General features: G+C 45.0%; 1 protein-coding gene across 1 annotated transcript in view; it reads right to left on the reverse strand.

The window, feature by feature from the left end:
• SERGEF (secretion regulating guanine nucleotide exchange factor) overlaps positions 1-20892 on the reverse strand; it is a 238778-nt gene that overhangs the window by 189481 nt on the left and 28405 nt on the right. Inside the window, 1 exon segment of the mRNA XM_036888140.2 lies at positions 618-784. Coding sequence (XP_036744035.2) covers positions 618-784 — 167 coding nt within the window.

The following is a 20892-nucleotide window of genomic DNA, read 5'->3' on the forward strand; positions in this document are numbered from 1 at the left end:
AGACATTTCAGGGAACTAAACAGGCTTGAATAAACAACGGAACTACAATGTTTTCTACACTGGGAAATATAAACAGAAGTGCAAAATACTTAACTCAGTATTAAAGGCCACCTTGATCAGGTTCCAACCCATCTTTCTGATATTACCTCATATTCACCCCCATAGGCACCCTATGCGCAGCCAAATGAATCACCAGGGATTCCCCCAAACACTTTCTTCACTTCCCTACCCCTGTGACTCTGTTCAAGCTGTTCTGCCTACTTTATAGCTGCTTTCTCAAGTCTGACCCATCCTCCAAGGCACAGCTCAAAGCTATGTCTTCCTCAAAGCCTAACCCAATGCCTGTATACTGAATTCATTTCTCATTCTTTGAAATGGACCCAGAGTACTGGAACTTCTCTAAACAAGCGATACAGAGTCTGCCTTGCAGTAGAGGTATCTGGGTAACTGGCTTTCCTACAATTAAATCATGAGCAACTTGAGGCAAGGACCCCTTCAGATTGCTAGGTAGAACCTACCATAATGCCTGGACTATAAGGACATAGTAGGCCTTCAGTAAATGCTTCACTGAAAGACAAGGAAGAGATATATCACATCCATGGAAAATCACCTCTTACCTCAGTTGCTCCCATTAAGCAATGCAGAAGTGAAGGCATGCTCTTCTGTGGTCTTGAGCAAGGCAGAGATGAATCCTGCTTTTGTGGTTTCCAGCCTTCATGAGACTCCAACTTTCTCCCTAGTTGACCATAGTCCGCTCGGCCCCAAGTAAACATCTTGCCAGTTTCTAAAAACAAGGATTATTTGAATTAAGGCTATATTCCACAGCTGTGCTCTCATGGGCAGGCAATGAACTACCAGAGAAGGTGTGAACATTTATTTTAGTACCAGCTACCATGTACCAGGAGCTTTCTGTAACAGAAGCCCGAGTAGTCACATTTTTTACAGATGGAGAAACTAGGGTTCAGAGAGGGGAAATGACCTGACCAGGATCAAACAAGTGGTGAGTACCAGAGCTGGATTCCAACAGAGACTGATTCTAACGCCTACACTCCTGCATTTTAGCAGATGGGCACAACTACAGAGAACACTTCAGCCACACTTTGTGCCCTCCCTACAAGCTCCCCGCGCTTTTCCCGGAGATGGTTCTCAACCTCACCTCCCTCACCCACCCAACTCAGGGCTCTCAGCCACCTTGAAGTTCCCCAAGCTCCTGACTTGCCCCATGCCACAATCTCTTAGGCCCTACTCTTAGCTCAATCAATGGCCAGTTTCATGTGCTCTCCCCTCCATGTAAGGTCTCCATAAGAGGACCTTTCAGAGTTGCATTCTGGCCAAAACAATGCTAACAGTCCCAAGGCAAGTGTGCAAGAGGGAAAGGAGCAAAAGAAGGAAGAAAAACAAAGTCATTTAGACCCAGAAAAGCATTTTCCCAGATGGACCACCTGGGAAGCTGGCCAGTGCTAAGATGATTGAAAAAAATGAAGCTTGGAAAAAGAGAAATGGCCGTTCTTTTCTCAGTAAGAAAAAATTCCCCGAATTCATTCAGTTGTACCAAGTGCTGTATTTGTTATTTCAACAGAAATGCAAAATCTGATGAGGCATAGATTATTAACAGATTCTCTGCAATAAATATGCATAACCATGTGCGTTGTATAAATTCTTTATACATGTTTATTTTAACAAAGAAAAACTTTGCTTAAGAGACAAAACAAGTAATGCATATTAAACTCTAGACAAATCTACTACATAATCTGTGTTTAGTATCAAAGCTTCATCTGGCCCCACATTTAACATATGGTTTATAGTGTCAGCTAAAAAGCAACCACAGACTCACAGGGGAAACGTCAGACTATTACAGGGATACAGGGTTCTGCAGGGTACTTTTCAGGATTAGTCTGCTCACAGACACCAACGTAGATACCAAGAAGTTCACAGAAATCTGCCTTTTTTTTTTTGAGCTTCCTCAAAGAGGGAACAGAGTCTGTGCAGCACCATGGAGTACCAGGTATATTATAAAAACTGGGAGCGGGTCCATTCAGATGTGTTATTTTGTGGCCTTGCACATAATGTTCCCTTTGCCATGGATTCCCTTCCTCATATTAATCATCTGATAAACTACAGCTCAACCTTTACAGCCCAGCTCATGTACCCCAGCTCTGTGAAACCTTTCTTGACTCCACAGTTTTCCACAGAAAGGGTGAAACCCATGCTTCTGTGTGCCACCTTTACTACCACACTCATCAACTACTATGTTCCCATTTAACAGGTGAGAAAATTAAGGTCCACAGAAGTGACTCATCCAGGGTCACACAGCTAAATCACATCTCCTTCTGTTAGGCCATGGTACCACTCTGCACTGTTTATTCACACTGGTCCACATCACTGGATAACCACTCAACACTCTTCCTTTGCTTCTGTAGGATTAGACCAAAAACGTCATGCACCCAGAACCCACTAAACATCCAAACTGGCAAACTATCCCTCTACTTGAGCTGGCTAGTCTCACCAGACTGCCTTAGCTGGGAGAGTCCCAAGAAGCCAGAGGATGAGACTGTTATTTCTTAAATGACCCTAGCATTCTTCTGCTGGGATGACCTGGCAAGCTGCTATCTACATGACTGCAGAATTACAGTATCACAAATCCCACAATGAATCCTTTCTTAGCAAATCCTTTCTTAAACATCTTAGAACCTTCTCTCCTATTGATTATTGATGTCCAAGACAGGCAAGACTGCCAGAACATAGTGCCACCATTATTATATCTCCAATAGCATTCAACCATTCTGCTAACATAGCACTTTTCACCTTCAAAGCACTTTACAAAGATTAACTAATTAATCCTCATGCTCCCTGGGGAGGCCATAGGCATTCTATTAGAGACAAGCCCAGAAACCAGGCGACTGGATGTCCACCCTTGGGTTTCTAACCTAAGTTTGCTCAGTCAGGTAGGTGTACTCTCTAAGGCTGCCTGTTTCTCCCCAAAATATCTTCTGCATCAGAAGGCTCACAGGGGACAGAGGAGACTCTTTTAAACAGACAGTTGTTGGCCACCTCCTAGGTGTCCAGCACATTACATTCATAGACACTATCTCAATTAATCCTAATAATTCTGTGAAGTATAGATTATTAAACTTATGACATTAAACAACTTGGTCAGGTACAAACAACCAGCAAGTGGTGGAATTTAGATTTAAATCTGTGTCTTCTGAATCCAAGACCCAAGGTAGCACCAACAATTACACAGATGCTGTCACAAACCAATGAAAGTGGCTGATAAAAGAGCCGTGCTTACAGTGTTTGAGGAGAGGGAAAACCTGGATCAAAGGGATAGGCCCTGTATACCATCCAGCTTTCCTCACTTCCCAGGAGGCCACGCAGAACTCAGGAATACAAGTGCTGAAATACAGGCATTAAACCTAAGGATTATGATTTTAGGTCACCTGGAGTAAAAGAAAACAATGAATCCACACATAAAAAACATTCCCTTACTGCCCTGTGAATAAATACACTGTTAATAAATGTCTGCCTCAAGCTGAAGCATGCTGTCAAATCCAAGGAGATTCAGATTACAAATGTAAGAAAGAATCTCTTCCTTAAAGAATCATATATAACTATAATAAGATATATACATTAATGGTCATCTGAAAAGTACAAGTATATGTCTTCAGATAAACGACAGAGATGACCAACAGCTCAAAATAAAGTCAGCAAGTAAACTGTAATTTAAACTCCATGTTAATTCCCTGTGAGAATAAACACTGAACCACCGCAGCGGCGAGAAGTGCCATGGCAACGGTCCTAAACTAACGTAGACAACAATAGGGGTCGAATAAGCAGTGTGACAAAGAATGCCTAAGGGAACATTTCAAGCTAGACTTGTCCTGGAAAACTTGATGGAACAAGTGGCATTTAAGGTGAACTTCCAGATAGGAAAAGAAAATGAGAGAATGAGGGAGAATCTCCTTGGGGTGGGGAAAGGATGATAATGACAGAAATCAAAATGCAAAGGTGGGGCAGATGGGGAGAGAGTGAGGGTCACAAGGAAGGGAGACTGGGAGGCGAGTCAGGACTGCCAGGCTGGGGCCAGCGCAGAGAAATGCCAGGCTTGGGGAATGGATCTCCCCTTCCAGACCAGGGCTCCTTCAACTGTTTGCTTGCACTCCCCTATTAGTAACATTTTTTAACATACCACCAATATATGTATATTCATTTATTTATGAAAATAGGCACTTGTATTATATACATCTTGAATATAAATATCCAAAAATATATAGTGTAAGACATACTCAAAAAGTAGAAAGTTTACAAAAATGAGACAAAAACATAAAAGAAGTCATAATTTTCTCTTCCCACACTCTGGCAATTCAACTTGCATGCTCACTTTAGAGACTACTGCTAAATAGACTGTGGGGAGACTGCAGACTTTTGAGCAGAGGCGGGCCTAGGGAAAAGAATGTTTTGGGATGGTACATCTGGCAAAGGATTGGAGGGGGCCAGTAATAATAATATTCACAACTACCACTCCCATAGCGCCTACTATGTGCCAGACACTGGTCTAAGCATCCTGTTTATCCCTCCAAACAACCCCATGAGATAGGAACTCTTATCAGCCCCATTTTACTGATGGGAAAAGGCACTTCCCCAAAGTCACAGCAGTAGTAAACGAAAAGGCAAGGAAGGAAGGAAAGAAACCACCACAATAACACAAGCCTAAGATGCCCCAGGGCTGAAGCTAGGGTTGGAGTCACAGGGAGACAAATGAGTAAGAATGTGCAAGGTGTGGCACCCCCATTAGATAGCAAAGAGCAGGAACAGGAAGAGATAAACACCACTCTTGAGATTCCAGGACTTCAAGGTTAGTGGGAAGGTTGGTACTGCCATGAGAAAGAGGCAAAGGGACAGAGATGCTAGATACCCATTAGTGGGAATCATAAAATGTTATTTCATTACTAAATGACTGAACTCTTCTGGGGCCTGTTGCAAACATCTTATCAAATAGTCAAATATAAATAAAGAGGAAGCAAATGAGGAAAAAGATCACTAGGTGAAAAGTCTTGGCAGGGACGGAGGGGAAGGGCAGTGTTCTGTGGTCAGAGGAGACTCAAGGGGGGGGTAGATGGTGAGTATTCAAGGAGGCAGCTTCCTTTACCATCCATCAGAGGGCTCTCTGGAATGGCGATAAAGGCAGGTGAGAAGCTGCAGCTCCAGGCACAGTAAGAAGCTGCTCCAGCAATACCTGAGGTCCTCAGAGAAGAGGGATCTCTACCTTGTTCCAAGGGGTCCTGAAGGTGACAAGAAGATAGATTCCAGTGTAATATAAGGCATATCCATATTTGCTTAACAGAATCTGTCCCAAAAGGGAGCAGGATGTTACTGAATATATGAAAATGGAGTTGGCAAATGAGGTAGATGTTATTAAAAGACCTATGGGTCAAGACAGAGAAAAAGCAATGGAACTTCTTCAGTCCCTCCCAATTCTAATATTCCAGGATGCTACAAAACCTTCTAGAACACACACACACACACACACGAGGAGGCTGCTCCTTAGCTATGAGTTTGTTATTTTTATAATTCATCTGTTTAGAAATGCCAGTTATTCTTGGGATTATTCATGCTAAGACCCTAGAGTGTAAGAAACTGACTTCTGTATCTCATCCTTTTTCTGCCAAAAAGACAGAGATTTTATAAAAAGGCACTTGATGATGATAACCAAGGAATGGTCAACACTGAACTAACTGCCCAAGTCACCCAGCTTAATCCCCCCATTAAGCGGAAGGAGAGAGGGAAGGTAGGGAGTTCAGAGTACAGGTGCCAGAAGAAGTCCACACAAGAACATGCCAGGCCCTCCTAGCAAGGCCTCTCTAACGCTCCCCTGCCCCTGGCTGTCTCCACTACCCCGTTCACCTAGTCAGTTCCCACTCACTCTTTAATTCTGCCGAGCCCTCAGCTCAGCTCAGACCCTCGTGTGCCACAGTCTCCAAGGACCATGTTCCTTATCTTGGGAGTACTTGTCTCAGTTTAAAAATGTACGCTCATTAGGGGAAATGCTCAGTTAATGCCTGTATCCCCTTCCAGACAGTCAGCTCTGTGACAGCAGGGATTGTTTCTTTTGGCTCATCCCTATACCCTAGAGTAATGCCCAGCACAAAGCAGGTGCTCAATAAATATCTGTCCCCTGAAGGAACAAATGACTCTTACCATCTCTACCTACCTAATTCTTGTTCACCACTACTGACCTTTATCATTTGCTGGCTCCATTAATTTGCTCTTGAGCAAATTACTCGACATTTGTAAAATGACAATAATAACATCTACCTTGTAGGGTTGGTGCAAGGATACTTTTGTATAAAGTGCACTACAGACACTTAATAGTCATTGTTAGCCACTAGTACTATTATTCTTCCAAGCTGAACACCACAGCCTTATCGAGTTCCACCCCCAGTATCTACCAATTTGTCAAATCTTCTCTGACGCTCCCATCTACCAAGGTCTTAGGGCCAATGCCTCTACTGATGATCAAAGAAAGGGAAGAACACAGAAGGCTCCATCATGGGATTATGGATTTTCATAAGATTCAAGCATAGTACCTGTTACATCAGAGGTCTCTAGAGTGCTGCATGATGCAAATAAATTAAAACTAGGAAAAAAGAAGAGAGCAGTGGAGAAAAGAGATGGAACAAGATTAGGTGGAGAAGAGAGGAAGTTTTAAACCTATGACTCAGACCTGGATCCTAATCCTGGCTTCTCTTCTAGGCTCCATGACCTTGAACAGATCCCTTCTTTAGTTTTCCCCGCCCATACAATGAAAAGGCTGAATAGATGATCTCTGAGACATCTCCCTGACCTAAACCAATAATAATGTCTAAAAAACTTCAGTGTCAAATGAATGGTGTACAGTCTAACTTTACTGGCACCTTTGGAATATTTAGTCTGACCAATGTCCTAAAGTAAAACATCCACTTTAATATCAAAGACCACTCACATAGTTAACAATTTAAACAAAGACTAGGATTGACTTCATATCCTATTATTTCTTAGTAAAATTTCCCTAGTCTCCAAATCATATTATGAACAATATCATACAATAAAAGGTTTTGAATTGTTTAAACATTAATATGGGAAGAAAATGGCCAACCATGGACTGCCCATCTAAAACAGGGAGAAGCTGCAGACTGCAAAGAGACTGAAGAAAAAGGTCAGAGACTGGGGAGAATTTACTTATTGAGAGTTGATTCTGTGTAAAGTTCTGTGTCAGGCACTGCCATTAAAGCTTCATAAGTTAATCAATCCTTAATGATTGGTATGAACCCCATTTTACAGATAAAGAAACAGACCACAGAAGCTAATTGATTTGCTGAAGATCACACAGCTAGTGAGTGGCAAAGCAGCAATAATAATAGTAATAACAGCTAATATTTTGAGGGCATTTATTTCATACTAAACTCTTTATATGGCTAGTCCACAAAAACACCCCATGAGTAGTTATTATTAAAATCCTCAAATTACAGGCAAGGAAATTAAAGCATAAAGAGAGGATGGGTCTCAGGCTCAGAGTCCCCCAGCTGTCAGTGGCAGAGCTCAGCTGGATAAAACCCACCAGCCTGGCACCAGAGTTGGTGTCCCCAGTCACTAGTTGCAGAGGACCACCACTTTTCACAGGGTCACCCTGCCTCTTCAAAAGTAAACATTTTCAAGGACTTCTGGAAGTTGTTCGGTGTCACGTGTGGTTCTATGGGCACAGAGAGAGCCTAGCCAGTGAGTGACCAAGTGAGCTTTATCTTTGGTCTATATGGCAAAGATCAGAGTCCCAAAACATGCCAGGCAATCCACATGACTACTCCATTTTCACCAATGACTTTATTAGCTGTCAAACTGAGGACACTGGTGATAGAAGTCAAGACAGACTGCGCCCTAAGGGGCTCCTAGATCAGCAGCAGGACTATCTGTACCACGCAGGGTTGGGGCTTCCCAAACAAAAGCAGGAAGGAATGGGTTCTTCTCCCTAGCCAAGTGAGTGCACCTCAGGAAGCCCCAGCCCTATTTTGTTTAGCAATACCCTGGCCTTCTATGCAAACCCTCCCCCCAAATATCTATGTTCTTGCAGTATTGGATGGATGGCTGCCCTTTGTCCAGGGCACACTCCACTTTCTCCCTCTTGGGGAGTGGAGTCATGCTGTGCCCCACCCCACAATGCATGTTAGCCGTAATGCTGGTGGGCCTACCTGTTCCACCTACAGAACTTCTTCTCACCCTCCAAGCCTGGCTCAAACATCACTGCCTCCCTAAAGCATCTTATCATCCCCTAGTCAGAACAAATCATTTCTCCCTTAATGAGCCACTGGCATAGTGATGGTACCTCTGTTCCAAGAGCACTTTCTACATGCACACTGCATTTTATTGTACTTCGTCAAATGTAAGATTATTTGACAACATGCCTTTTGTTGTTCTCTATACTAGTCAAATTTCCCCAGAGAAACAGAACGAACAGGACCTATATAGATAAATGCATAAGGAATTGGCTCACATAATTATGAAGGCTGGCAAGTCCAAAATTTGCAGAGCCCATGTCTCAGTTACAAGGTTGTCAAGCAGGAAGAGCAAATGTTCCAGTTAGAAGGCCATCAGGCAGGAGAATTCTCTTATTTGGCGAAGAGTCAGCCTTCTGTTCTACACAAGCCTTCAAGTGATTGGATGAGGCCTCCCACATTAGGGAGGGCAATCTGTTTTACTCAGTTGACCGATGTAAATGTTAATCACCCTCACAGAAATACTCCGAATGTTTACCAAATATCTAGGCACCCCATTGCCCAGTCAAGTTAAAGCATTAAATTAATCATCACATACTCTGAGGGTGACAAACATCGATTCTTTCTTACTCTCTCTGTATGCCTCACAGCAGCTAGTGCAGGGCCTGACCCAGAGCAGGTGTTCAGTGTTTGCTGAAAGAAGGAAGACTTACAGGCATCACTCTTACCATGAATTTTTATATGCCACCAAGGATATCAGAGACCACCCCAACTCTCCAAAGAAAAGCAAAACTGAGCAAAATAAATAACTCTCCCAAGGCCCACCGACTGAGAAGCAGAGCCAGATATTCACAATATTCCACAAATCATTACTGAGCACTTTCTACAGGCATATTGCATTTTATTGCACTTAGCTTTGCTGTGCTTTGCAGATGTTTTTTAGAAACTCAAGGTTTGCGGCAACCCTGCATTAAGCAAGTCTATTCATGTCATTTTTCCAGCAGCATTTGCTCACTTCCTGTCTCTGTGTTACATTCTCACAATATCCCAAACTTTTTCATTATTATTATATTTGTTACAGTGATCTGTGATGAGTGATTATGACTCACTAAAAATTCAGATGATGGTTAACATTTTTTAGCAATGAAGTGTTTTTTAATTAAGGTATGCATGGTTTTTTTAGATATAATACCATTACACTTAATAAACTACAGTATACTATAAACATAACTTTCACATGCACTGGGAAACCACAGATTCACCTGACTGGCTTTATTGATGTATTTGCTTTACTGTGGCAGTCTGGAACTGAACCTGAAATATCTCTTTGGTATGCCTGTATATGCCAGGTCCTGTCTCAGGGGCTAGGGGCCAGAGCAGACAAAACAGACAAAATTCCTTTCTTTCATGGAGCTTACATTCTATTAGGGGAAAGACAGACAAGTGACTAATACAACACAACTGACACATAAAACACATCCCCTGGCAAATGACTTTAAAGGCTATAGAGAATATAAAGTAGGGAAAGGGGACAGAGTTGGGGGGCAGGGGAGGTGTAAGACTTCCTGTCTGTAGTTTTTCCTCTTCAGCACCCCACCTTTGAAAGAGAACCTTAAATCTAAGAGACCTCAGCCAAGTTATGCCAGGGCACTGAAACTTGCTCTACCTCACTCTCAGGACTAAGTAAAGGAAACAATAACATGAAAGCAGTTTGCAAATTCTACAGAGGGGTGCTAGCAATTCCATGACTGTCACTCTTTCTGAAAGCTAGTTTGCAAAGAACCAGCACAAGAGGCTGGACCATGAGCCCTGCTCTGAGATGTCGCTCTGGTTGAAAGCTTGGGTTTCCTGCTCCCCCAGGGACCCAGCAGCACATCAGGCTGCTAGTCACAACCAACAGTCACTCATCACCTGGAGAAAAATCGCTGATTGAGGCCAGTGACTCGGCAGATGTTTCTCAACTCATTTCATATTCAAACTCCAAAGCTTCTTTGCACACTTTTAGACTCGTATTAATAACACTTTAAAATGTAGATTGCTGCCTAATCTTGGCTGCATAATTAAAAAAATAATCTTGCTTCTCTCCCTCCCAGCAAGAAGGAAAACTATACCCCAGGGCTTCTGCAGCTAAGAATCACACCCTGCAGAAAAGCTAGCAGGAGGCTCAAGAGGGGGGTGGGAGGAGGAAAACAGGGCAGGGTTGAGGGTGGGGAGGTGGTTGAAGTCAAGAAGTGAATCTAACCCCTTGATTTTAGAGAAAATGAAAATGAAGCTAAAGGAGGGGAATAATTTGCCCAAGGACACTCAGTGCATTTTGGTAGAGCCAGAACCAAAATTCCAGCTTCCTGCTTCCCATTAGACTCTGTCTACTGCCTCATGGGGAGAGGAAAGGAAGAAGACAGACTGAGTTCTTAGAGGGCAGGAATCACACCTAAGTGATTCTCTTTATGCAGTAAGCACTGTTTACCTTGTGCAATAACTATAGGTTTCAGATGTTCAAGATGATTATGAGAACAAGGCTCAAAATGCTTTATTCAATTCAGACTCACAGATGATCACAACAACTCAGAGCACTCCAACCCAGCCATCTGCTTCTAGCTGGGAAAAGTGAGGCCCAGTAAAGAGAGTGACACCTACCCAAACTCTAATAGTGAGTTAGAAGCAAAGCAAGACTAGAACCCAGGGCACCCTGACTTCTAGTATATCCTGTCCACAGCTCCTTAGGGAAGGAACAGTCAACCTCTCAAAGCTTCCATTGCTGCCTGCACCAGATGACTACCAAAGGCTTCCTGGGCTCCTTGGCAGGGAATAACAGACAGGTGAGGTCCATGCGGTCCCTCACTGCCTGGCTCCCTGGGATAGCTTTTTGGAAGGCCCAAGGCTGGGTAATGGAGACACACACCCTTACCCATATCGCCTCAGGGCTCTCCTCTCTCTGTCTAGAACTGCCATCCTTAGACTTAGACTTCACCTTCACTTACTGTCCACTGCAAAAGATCGTCAGCAGTTTCCATCGAGAGGTGAAGTTACAGAAAGAGAAGGAAAAAAAGGCCAAACACTGCACCCAGCTGTTGGTGAGGCCACATTTTCCACTGATGATGATGACTCATAGTACCCGAGCTGGAGGCTGAAGCTGGGAATGAGACTTGGGAGATTCAGCACAGCAGAGGGAAAGCCGCAGTTCTGAGCAAGCCTGGGCCTGCAGAGAGGAATGGTTGAGTTACTTCCGTAAAATCCCAGCACCAGGCTGGGAACACAGCGCCCCCTGCAGACTGCCCCGAGGCCCTGCAGGAGCCCCAAGACACAGAGACAAACCAAAAACTGGGGCCAGCAAATCCTGCAAAGCTCACCATGGTATTGAAATTGTTATGTAAGGAAGCCCATGTCCCATCTCTGAAACCCCAAGAGATTCCAAAACCCCGCAGAAATACTCTCTGCATCCTTGGCTTCCAAAGACAAACTGGCTTTCAGTTAATGGGAGGCCCAGATTATTACTTCAAACAGGAGATGAAGGCTGCCTCCAACCTCAGTAGGCAAATAATTCTCCCAAGGGCAGGAGCAAAGAGGGGAGGGAGCCTATCCTGGGATGCCAGTCTGTAGTCAAGCAGTGAGAAGGTCTTGGGACATGACTTGGGATGGGCCCTCTCAAATTTCCTCTGACCCCACCCCTGGAAACTCCCCCAGATTCCTCATGAGAGGCGGGATCCCAATAGAGCTGCACTCGCAGACAGGGGAGCACTCTGCCTCCCCTGCATGTGAGGACCCTGCAAGCAAGGCAAGGTCAGGAAGAGTCATGGAAGTGACACCCATCCCACCATCAACAGTTTGGGGATTTGTCACTTGCATCAAGCAGTGGCAGTAACAAGCATTGCCAAAGGAGGCCGCTGAAGAGGACCCGTTATGAGTAAGCGCCCATCAGCAAAGGGAAGATACTCAGGAGACTTGAAACCCACTCATTTTAATGTAAAGGGCTGGAGAAGGCTTGGAATCAAAATCCACTGTCAAGGCTGCCGGGTGGTGTGACAAGCAGGGCACTTATATTCAAATTGCTCATCTCAAGGTACATGGCCTCATGGTGGAAAGGGCCAGCAGGCCAGATTCATGGGGGACAGCCTGTCTTTGCCTTCCAGAGCTGCTAATTCCCCTCCCACTCTGCTCCCTGTTCCCATCTGTCCCTCAGGCACCAGAAGAAACACTCTTTACCAGCACCCCACCTGCCAAGAAACCCCAAGTCACCAATGTCACCTTTTGTGAAAACCTGACAAGGTTTAAGACTACCTCCCATGGTATTCACCTGTACTCATGCCAGAGACGGGAGGTGCCAGAGCTACAGTGTCTTCCTTGGAGAGGCCGACTTTTCCATGGCCAGGGACTGAGAAAGGCACCTGCTACACAGGATTTTTCCTTTCACAGGATCAGCTCCAACCAAATCAGCAAAGCACTGTTACTCCGGACCATCTGCCAGGACCCGGAAACAGCCCTGTTACATAAAGGGACTGGTGTAATGCAATTTATTAAACTGGATTTTTTCTCCATAAAGGAGACAGCACACTTGAAGTCTCTTCAGAGGGGCGATGTGGGGCAGTGGAGTCCCAAGCAAGGGACCCACTGGGTTCTAACCCCGCCTCTGCATCCAGTAGCTGTGGAGCCATATTCCTGGGCTTCTGTTTTCTTAAATTTCAAGAGTGAGATAAGCCCCATCTAGCATTAACATTTCATGACTTATTATTGTTTTCACTAAAATGGCAAAAAAGTAAGCTTACTTTGATATTTTGTACTACAGGGTTAATTTAAAAAAATAAACAAGCACAATACCTTAATATTTGTGGGCTTAAAGGAGAGCAGTGGTGAGTGGAGCCACTGTCTCTGGGGCTGGCCAGAGGAATGTGAACAAAAGGAAAAACCAAAGGTTAGAACCTTCTATCACCCAGGCAGAAAGATCCAAGCAAATCTCAAGTAATTTCACCGGGAAGCAGTAGTACTACCGATACAGATTAATGTCCAATTTACAGAGTGCGTTCACACCGGGACCTTACTTGGTCCTCACCACACCCTCAGGTTGAAAGGTGAGGCTGCTGACCTGCACGTCACACTGAGCACAGTGAGGCCGCAGGACCAGGTGGGGTGAGCCCATGTCTCTTGAGCTCCCTTCAGTTTCCTCACATGTAAAATGGGAGTGAGCCTTACTCGGCAAACTTTGTGTAAGGATTAAAGATGATTTTGTAAAGCCCTGGCAAGAGGGTTGGCACATGGTGCCTCCTTTATAAATGTGAGTAACCCTTCTCCACACACCTCCTCTCCTTGGGGAGGTGTGCAAGAAGCCTCAAAGCTGCTCATCATTAGGCCCTTAAGAAACACTTCCAGACAGAAGGCAACATGATGGCTTCCTAAATGATCTTCCAGAGGCCTGAGACAGCTCCCCAGAGGGCAGACCAATGAACCAGACAACTCCAGTCCCTACCAAACTTGTCCATTCTAACAGTTATCCGGCTCATGGGGGAGAGGGACCCTCTGACTATCCAAAGTATCTAAAAATCAGCCCCAGAGATGAGCCCTAAAGCAGAAAGTATGCATGAGGCCTCCTCCTTTATAAGGGAGCCTTTAAAAGCCACCTTGAGGCAGGCAGGGCCTTTCCTTCATTGTTCATGTTTATCACAGCTCCAAATAGAGACCTTCAGCTGCTCCCTCCACTGCCCACACAGTGAAGCCTGAATAAGGACCCATGCCTATTACACTTGAATGGCTCCAGTCCTCTGATTCTATCTGGCCTCATGATAAGCAAACTAGCCAGGGTGCGCTTCCCACTTCTACCCCTTTGTTTCCAGTACTTCTTCTACCTGCAAGGCCCTTCCCTCCTCTCTACCTATTCAACAAATATTTACTGAGTAAATGAAGAAAAAAAGAAGGACTGAGTAAATGACATAAGCCCATGAGGCAGACAAATTAAGGGTTATGGTTCTTATTTAGCAGATATGGAAAGTCAGATCCAAAGAGGTTAAATGACTTACCCAAGATCATACAGCCAACAAGCAGCAACTTGGAACTTGAACCTAGCTCTTTAGGGCTCTTTTGGCCACATCAGATTTCCTCCTAAGGTAAAAAGTCACTCTCAGATTAGAAAAAAGCTGATCCAAGATTCCTCAAAATTGGCTACTTTCACCTTGGCACATCTCCGAGAGCACCTGGAGGCACTGGCTGTCACTATGATTACTGAGAGCTCCCCTGAGACAGGCTAGGCCCCCACTGAGAAAGGGCAAGGACCGTGCCATCCGTCAAGAACCTAAAAATGATGGCAAAATTACAGGCTGGTCACTTAATGCTCATTTTTAGAGAGCTCCTGGAGCAAATCAATCCCCACCAGCAAAGGAGGAATCTTCCTTGAATGGAAACTGGGCCCTCTGCCATGGACCTCTGAGCCCTTCCCAGAACCATCTGGTGAGCTCGCAGCATGGCTGATGCTCCCCCATCCCCACCGTGGACACATGGGGAAGCCGAGCACCCAAGGCAGGGCCTTGCAGCCATGCAGGGGCAAAGCTGGCCCAAAAACCCTGGGGCACCAGCACTGCCATCACTTAAGGTTGCTGAGGCTCTCTGGCCCTGGGCTTTTCCAAGAAGGTGGGAAGAGGGAGGGCCACAGACTGGTCTCCTGAGCACAACCGTTGTCCAGGGCACAGCCTCCACATCCAGGAGCTGCAGCCATTCCCCACCATTAACACTCGCAGGCCTTTCCTCCTTGCCAGGGGCCACCCAGCAGGGAATGAAACAGCCCAAGGCCCTAACCCCTTGGGGCCTGCAAATAACGACACTATGGTTTCAGGCAGTAAAAACTGCTACAGTGAAAAATAAAGCAGGACAGGGAATAGTGTGCTTGAGGGATAGTAGTGGCTACCTGCAATGAGGTGGACAGGGAGGGCCTCTATGACAGGTGACAGCTGGGCAGAAAGTGCTGGAAATGTGGCAATAGTGTCATGGGAATCAGAGATACGAGCACTCCTGGCAGAGGGAACGCCCATGCACAGGCACAGAGAAGAAGGTACTCAACCTCCCCTCAGAATGCTGTACACTCCCCCCCCCACAGCTCCATAATGCCTGCCCTGTACTGCTTCTAAGGCCTCCTCCTGCAATCATTACCACCACTCCAGGGAAGAGAGAAAAACGTTTATTTTTCCCTGCTCTAAAGCCTGGGAGTCAGTTACCTGTGACATTTCCAGTGCAGTCACTTTGGGGTAGGGGATGCGGGGTGGTAGGGTAGCATGCTGAAATGAAAAGAATGTGACCTCTGACACCAAGTGGAGTACGGTTCAAGAGTCTGCTTTGCCTAACTAGCTGTGTTACTTTAGACAGCCACTCAGCCTCTCTGAGCCTCAACTTCCTCCATGGAGTTCAAGAGAAATGACCCCCTACCTCACAGGGCACTGAGGAGTATGTAAGTGGCAACACCAGGCCAGCATAAAGTACATGGTAAGTGCTTGGCAAAGATTGGTTCCCCACCCTACTCTGAACTCCCTGGTAACTAAAAAAAACTTTTTAAAAATTCAACTAACTTGGGTCTTACTGCAGTGTGCCTCTGGCAAGGCACTGGGCCTGCCCATCTGTTAGGTATGGGGGTTGGAAGATGGCCCTGGATGAAGACCCATCAGAGTACAGCCTGACGGGAGGGCCCCAACCCTGAGGAGAACTGGGCAGACAGGAGGGAGCAGAAAAGACTCCGGACATTGCCCTTATTGTAGGTGGGAGGGTAGAAATCTTTAGCACCAGAGGAGAAGCAGCCAGGATCAAGGCCCACAGCTAACTGCTGCCCCTTCCCTTCTCACCTCTGGCTCACTGTCCAGGGCCCAGCCCCTGTGGAGCAGCTGGATAGAGGAGATAATCAGGTAGTATCTCATGGTGAGCTCCCCCCTCCCTCTCTGAACCTGAGTTCTCCCATCCATGAAAAGAGGGGGAGGCCTGGGTGACCTCAGGGGGGTCCTTTCAGCCTTGACCTTGCTAATTCTGACTCTGGCCCTACCTGCCTCACCTACAAGACTATCTGCCTGCCCACTGCTGCCATCTGGTGGCGCTCCAGATACAGTTGAACTTGGCTTTGGCCAGGGCCTCCGCAAGCCCCTATTCAAATGCAACTACTTCAAAGGGTAAATCTTGCTTCTGCTTCAGCTGGACACAAACTGCACTTCTCTGGACCACAGATCGATGGGTATTCATTGCCAAACACAAGACCAAAACTAACACCACAACTCCATCTCTCTAGCAGAGATGACACACTGCAGCTAGGAGCTGACCTCCCTACCCAATAAGAGAAAGTAACTTGCCCGAGGTCACTTAGCTGCCTGGCTCTCAGGCCAGCACACAACCCCACTTTCCCACAATGCTTACAGGTGGTGGGCACCCTGGAAACAAAAAATAAGGTAGCCCAGAGCCAAGGAAACAAAGCTTTTGGAAGCTGGGAAACAAACTGTCAGGAGTCCTCATAAACCTCAAGAGACGCTAAGACAGGACATGTGAACATGTGAGTACTGCTCGCAGAAATTCACAGGAAGTAAATGGAAGGTGGGTGCCGTCATAACTCCTAACCTTGGAGGGCATCATTCACAAGGACATCTACAGGTCTTCACAAACCAGCCTCTAAGCCACCACCACAGCCTGGGTCCTAGACGAGGCAGGCCACCAAGGGTGAGGAAGACACAATGGGGTAGCATCATGTGTCTGCATGTGCTTCCCCCACTAGACACAAGCTCCTCAAGGTAGAGGTTTACCTTTTTCTCTATCTCCAGCACCTGACCAGAGATGCTCAGTAACGGTGTATACAGGCAGACCCTGTGCAATCAGGGGAACTGTCCACCCTGTGGACCCCACTGGCCACACTCTGGTTCTATCTGCAGCCTTCTTCTAAAACCTATAGCGCAGACCCTAAGAAAACACTGCATGACTTTAAGTAGGTCACTTGCCTTTTCTGGCCTCTATTATTCTCACATCTGCAGCATAATGGGGTTCTACTGGATAATCTTCGAAGTCTTTTTAATTCTAAAATTCTAGAATTTGAAACCAAATCAAGGCAAATCAGAGCTTCTCTTCACCAGCAGTGCGGAGGATAGTGGGAAAGGGGGAATCGCAATGCTTCCCTCTAGTGATTTAGTGCAGTCACTACACTCTCCCAGCTCCAAGCCCTAGCAGTAATTATCCAATCCTGCCCTGACTCTGAAGAGGAGAAACTGGCTTGCACCAGGTATAGAGGAACAGGGGAGAAAGCAAGGACACCGGGCTTAAGGAACTAGTGAGGCCTCCAAGCAAGTTCCACGGCAGTGGAGAAATTCCCCATCTTTAGGAACAAGTACTTCTTGGAGCTCAAAGAACCTTTTGTGACCTCTAACTCTCCTCTTCAGATGAGGAAACCAAGGCTCAGGGATGGTCAGAAAGGACTTGCCCAAGTTCACAAAGCTGACTCATGACTGGGTCAAAATTAGATCCTCACCTTCCTGCCTCATTCTAGAATCTCTTGCCTCTCTTCCATGCAACCTCTCAACTGAAGTCGGTGGAAAAGACTTGTGAAGGACATACACGCAGGAATGGGTGGCAAAGGGGCTGGTTCCCACTGAGGGGCAAGAAATTTCATTCATTAACATTTACGGAGGATATAATCGGACTGCAAATTACATATCAGCACATAAATATAAAAGAAAATAAAATTCACTCATAATCCCACCAATCAGAGATAATATTCTGGCATATTTCCTTCTAGTTTTTTCTATGGAAACATCTTATTAAAAAAAAATTAGAAGTTATACTATAGTAACTTATTGTAATCTACTCTTTCTACTTCCTACATGATGAACATATTACCCTGTCATTAAATATCCTTCTAAAACATTCTTTTTAATGGCTATATATTCCAACATACAGTTGTACCACAATTTATTTCATCAATCCTCCTACAATTTCATTTGTTTCCACGCATTTCTTATCATTATAAGTTAGGCTGCAATGAATTACATTATACTTAATCTTCTAGCACATCCATAATTATTTCCTTAGGCCAGTTTTATCTTTCTATAGGATGGAATTTCAGAGCTGGAATGGCCCTTCGAGATCACTACATCCACAACCTCCTATTGCCCAGATGGGAAAAAGGAGACCAGAGAATTGTCCAGTGTGCCAGAACACAAAAAGAAAGCAATAGAATCAAGTTCCAAACTCTCCACCCATTACAATGTGACCTTCCTAAAGGATTTCACACCTTTCCCTACCACCCTTGACCACAGTGACCTCTCCTTCCCCCAAAGCCCTGGAGTCTTCGGTGTCTGGTCCACCCTCTGGCTCTTTGCCAACATTTTTTTATTCTTCTGCTAAATATTTCATTTATTCATCCAACTATAAGCTTCCTGAAGGTACTTCTGAATTTGATAGCCCCCTGTATTCTGTAGCATAGTGTTCTATACATATAGGTAAGCATTCCACAAACACCTGCTGAAGGATTAAGGGGAACTAAGAATGTCCTTCCTTATTGCTTGGGAGAATCACTGGCAAAAGTTGGAGGAAGATGCTTCTTTGAAGAGTAAAAGTTTAGTTAATGAGTTAGAGCTTTCTGAGATATGTACAACTTGGTATTTGAGTAGCAAGCGTGGGGACAAAAGACCAGGTTCCAGTTTTTGCTCTGCCCGTCTATGTGAACAAGGGTGAAGCAGTTAACCAGTTAGGGACTTGTCTGTGAAGCAGGTCTAATAACCCCCATCTTGCCAACTTCACATGAGAAAATGCATGTGAAAGCACCTTATAGTGATAAAAGTGGCCCATGAGAGGTAGGATTGCTGTGGTATTCTCATAAATGGAAATGCAGCTGCTTCTATGAATCCTGGACTGGCCTCCGGACCCTCACCCCTGGGGCACCATCTCCAGTTTCTATTCCGTGCACAACGCCATTAAGGGAATCTATGGCTACACAATTCAGGTAAGAATCAGTGTTTTCTTGGAGCAGAACTACATGTAGAGAAGGACTAGTATTCCTAGTTCAGGTCCCTGGGTTTGATTAGTTAAGTCATCCACACTTCCTCATTACCTCTGGAAAGAATGTGACAAGTAGGAAGAGCACTGGGCTGGGAACCAGGAGACCTGAACTCTGTCCTAGTTCCTTCACTCATGCCCTGTGCTTCCCCTTTGGCAGGCCTCGGTTTCCCTATCTCTGAACTGAGGAAGCCTGGCCAGATAAGCCCAATTCTCATCCATTCCTGACATTCTAAGAATTCTATGATAAACACTAATGACTTTAATAACAAGCAAAAACTATTCATTTCAAAATAGTCCTTTGGGCTCCATTTGACTTTCAACCATTGGGTTTTTAAAGTTCTGAAGCACCTGCTTTAAATAGAGCCCATGAGGTCAGAATCTCCCTGAACTCAGTTGAGGTTTCATGATATATGGTCCCAGGAAAGATGGAGTAATATACACTGTCACCCTACTCTAGAAAGGATCTTGGCCCCAAAACAGAAAAATCAGCATTAGGTATATTTATAAACTTAGTTTAGTGTGAATCGATGGATGGGTTTGGATTTCACTAATGCTTAGACATCAATGCAGTAAAATATTTCTTGGTCTGTGACACTTGAAGAAAGAAGAGGGCTAAGAGTTGGTCTCTTCCACATGTGCCATGCAATTCTCCCACTTTAGAAAAACAAAAGAATAAGAAATATCTCAACTAAAACCAAGAACCCAGAGGAAAAAAATTTTACAGAAATGTAGAATTGGATTTCTAGCTTAAATGCTGCCATAAGTCACTTTCTTTCTTCATTTCAGTTTTCACATTTGCAACGTGAGAAAGATTCTTCTTCCATCTCTGATTCTCTAAAACTTCAGACTCCAGGACTTTCTTAGGTAACACTGAAGAAAGTGAAGATTGTCAAGACCTCTGTATTTGAGTCCACTTTTTCAATCCACAGCCTAAGACCACAAGGCTACTTTGGGATCCTGCATGGCTCAGGGAAAACTTCCAGTGTCCTGAAAGCAACTGGACTCTAGACATTCTGACCAACTCCACGATGTCTGGATCTTGTGTAAATCATTCCCCTCAATATTCAAATAAATCACCAGCAACCAGCACTTAGCATTTGTAAGCAGTGATCTTTCCTGCACTGTCCAGAAGAGTCTTGAATCAACCAATTAATTATCCAGAAACATTCCTATCCAGCCCTACAGAGACCTCTGCTGGACAGAGAAGATATGGGGCATCTGACTTCCAGAGTTTTCCATGCCAGAGGAAGCTACTATGTCCTGAACTGACACAAGCCCAGCCCTGTGCAGGATGCTGGAAGCTTTAATACATCGTTTCATTTAATGCTCATACAAGGTCAGCAATATTTCCCATTTCCCTAATGAGGAACTAAGTTCAGAGGAGTCAGGTCTGTTCGTTTGTCTGACATGTATTAAGTACCTATCTCACATGTGCCAAGTACTTTGCTGAGCACTGAGGATACAATGCTGAGCAAAACAAGCATGGCTGCTGCCTTCATAGAGCTTACAGTTTAGTGGGAGGGGGAACTAGTCAAAGAATCCTACAGAAAAAAAAAAAATAGCACAAAGGAGAGGTGGTATTGCTATGAGAACAGATAAAAAGGAAAAGTGATTGGTCAGGAATGTCAAGGGAAGGCCTGAGGAAGTG

Source organism: Manis pentadactyla, chromosome 9 (assembly GCF_030020395.1).
Source record: "Manis pentadactyla isolate mManPen7 chromosome 9, mManPen7.hap1, whole genome shotgun sequence".
Classification (NCBI taxonomy): Eukaryota; Metazoa; Chordata; class Mammalia; order Pholidota; family Manidae; genus Manis; species Manis pentadactyla.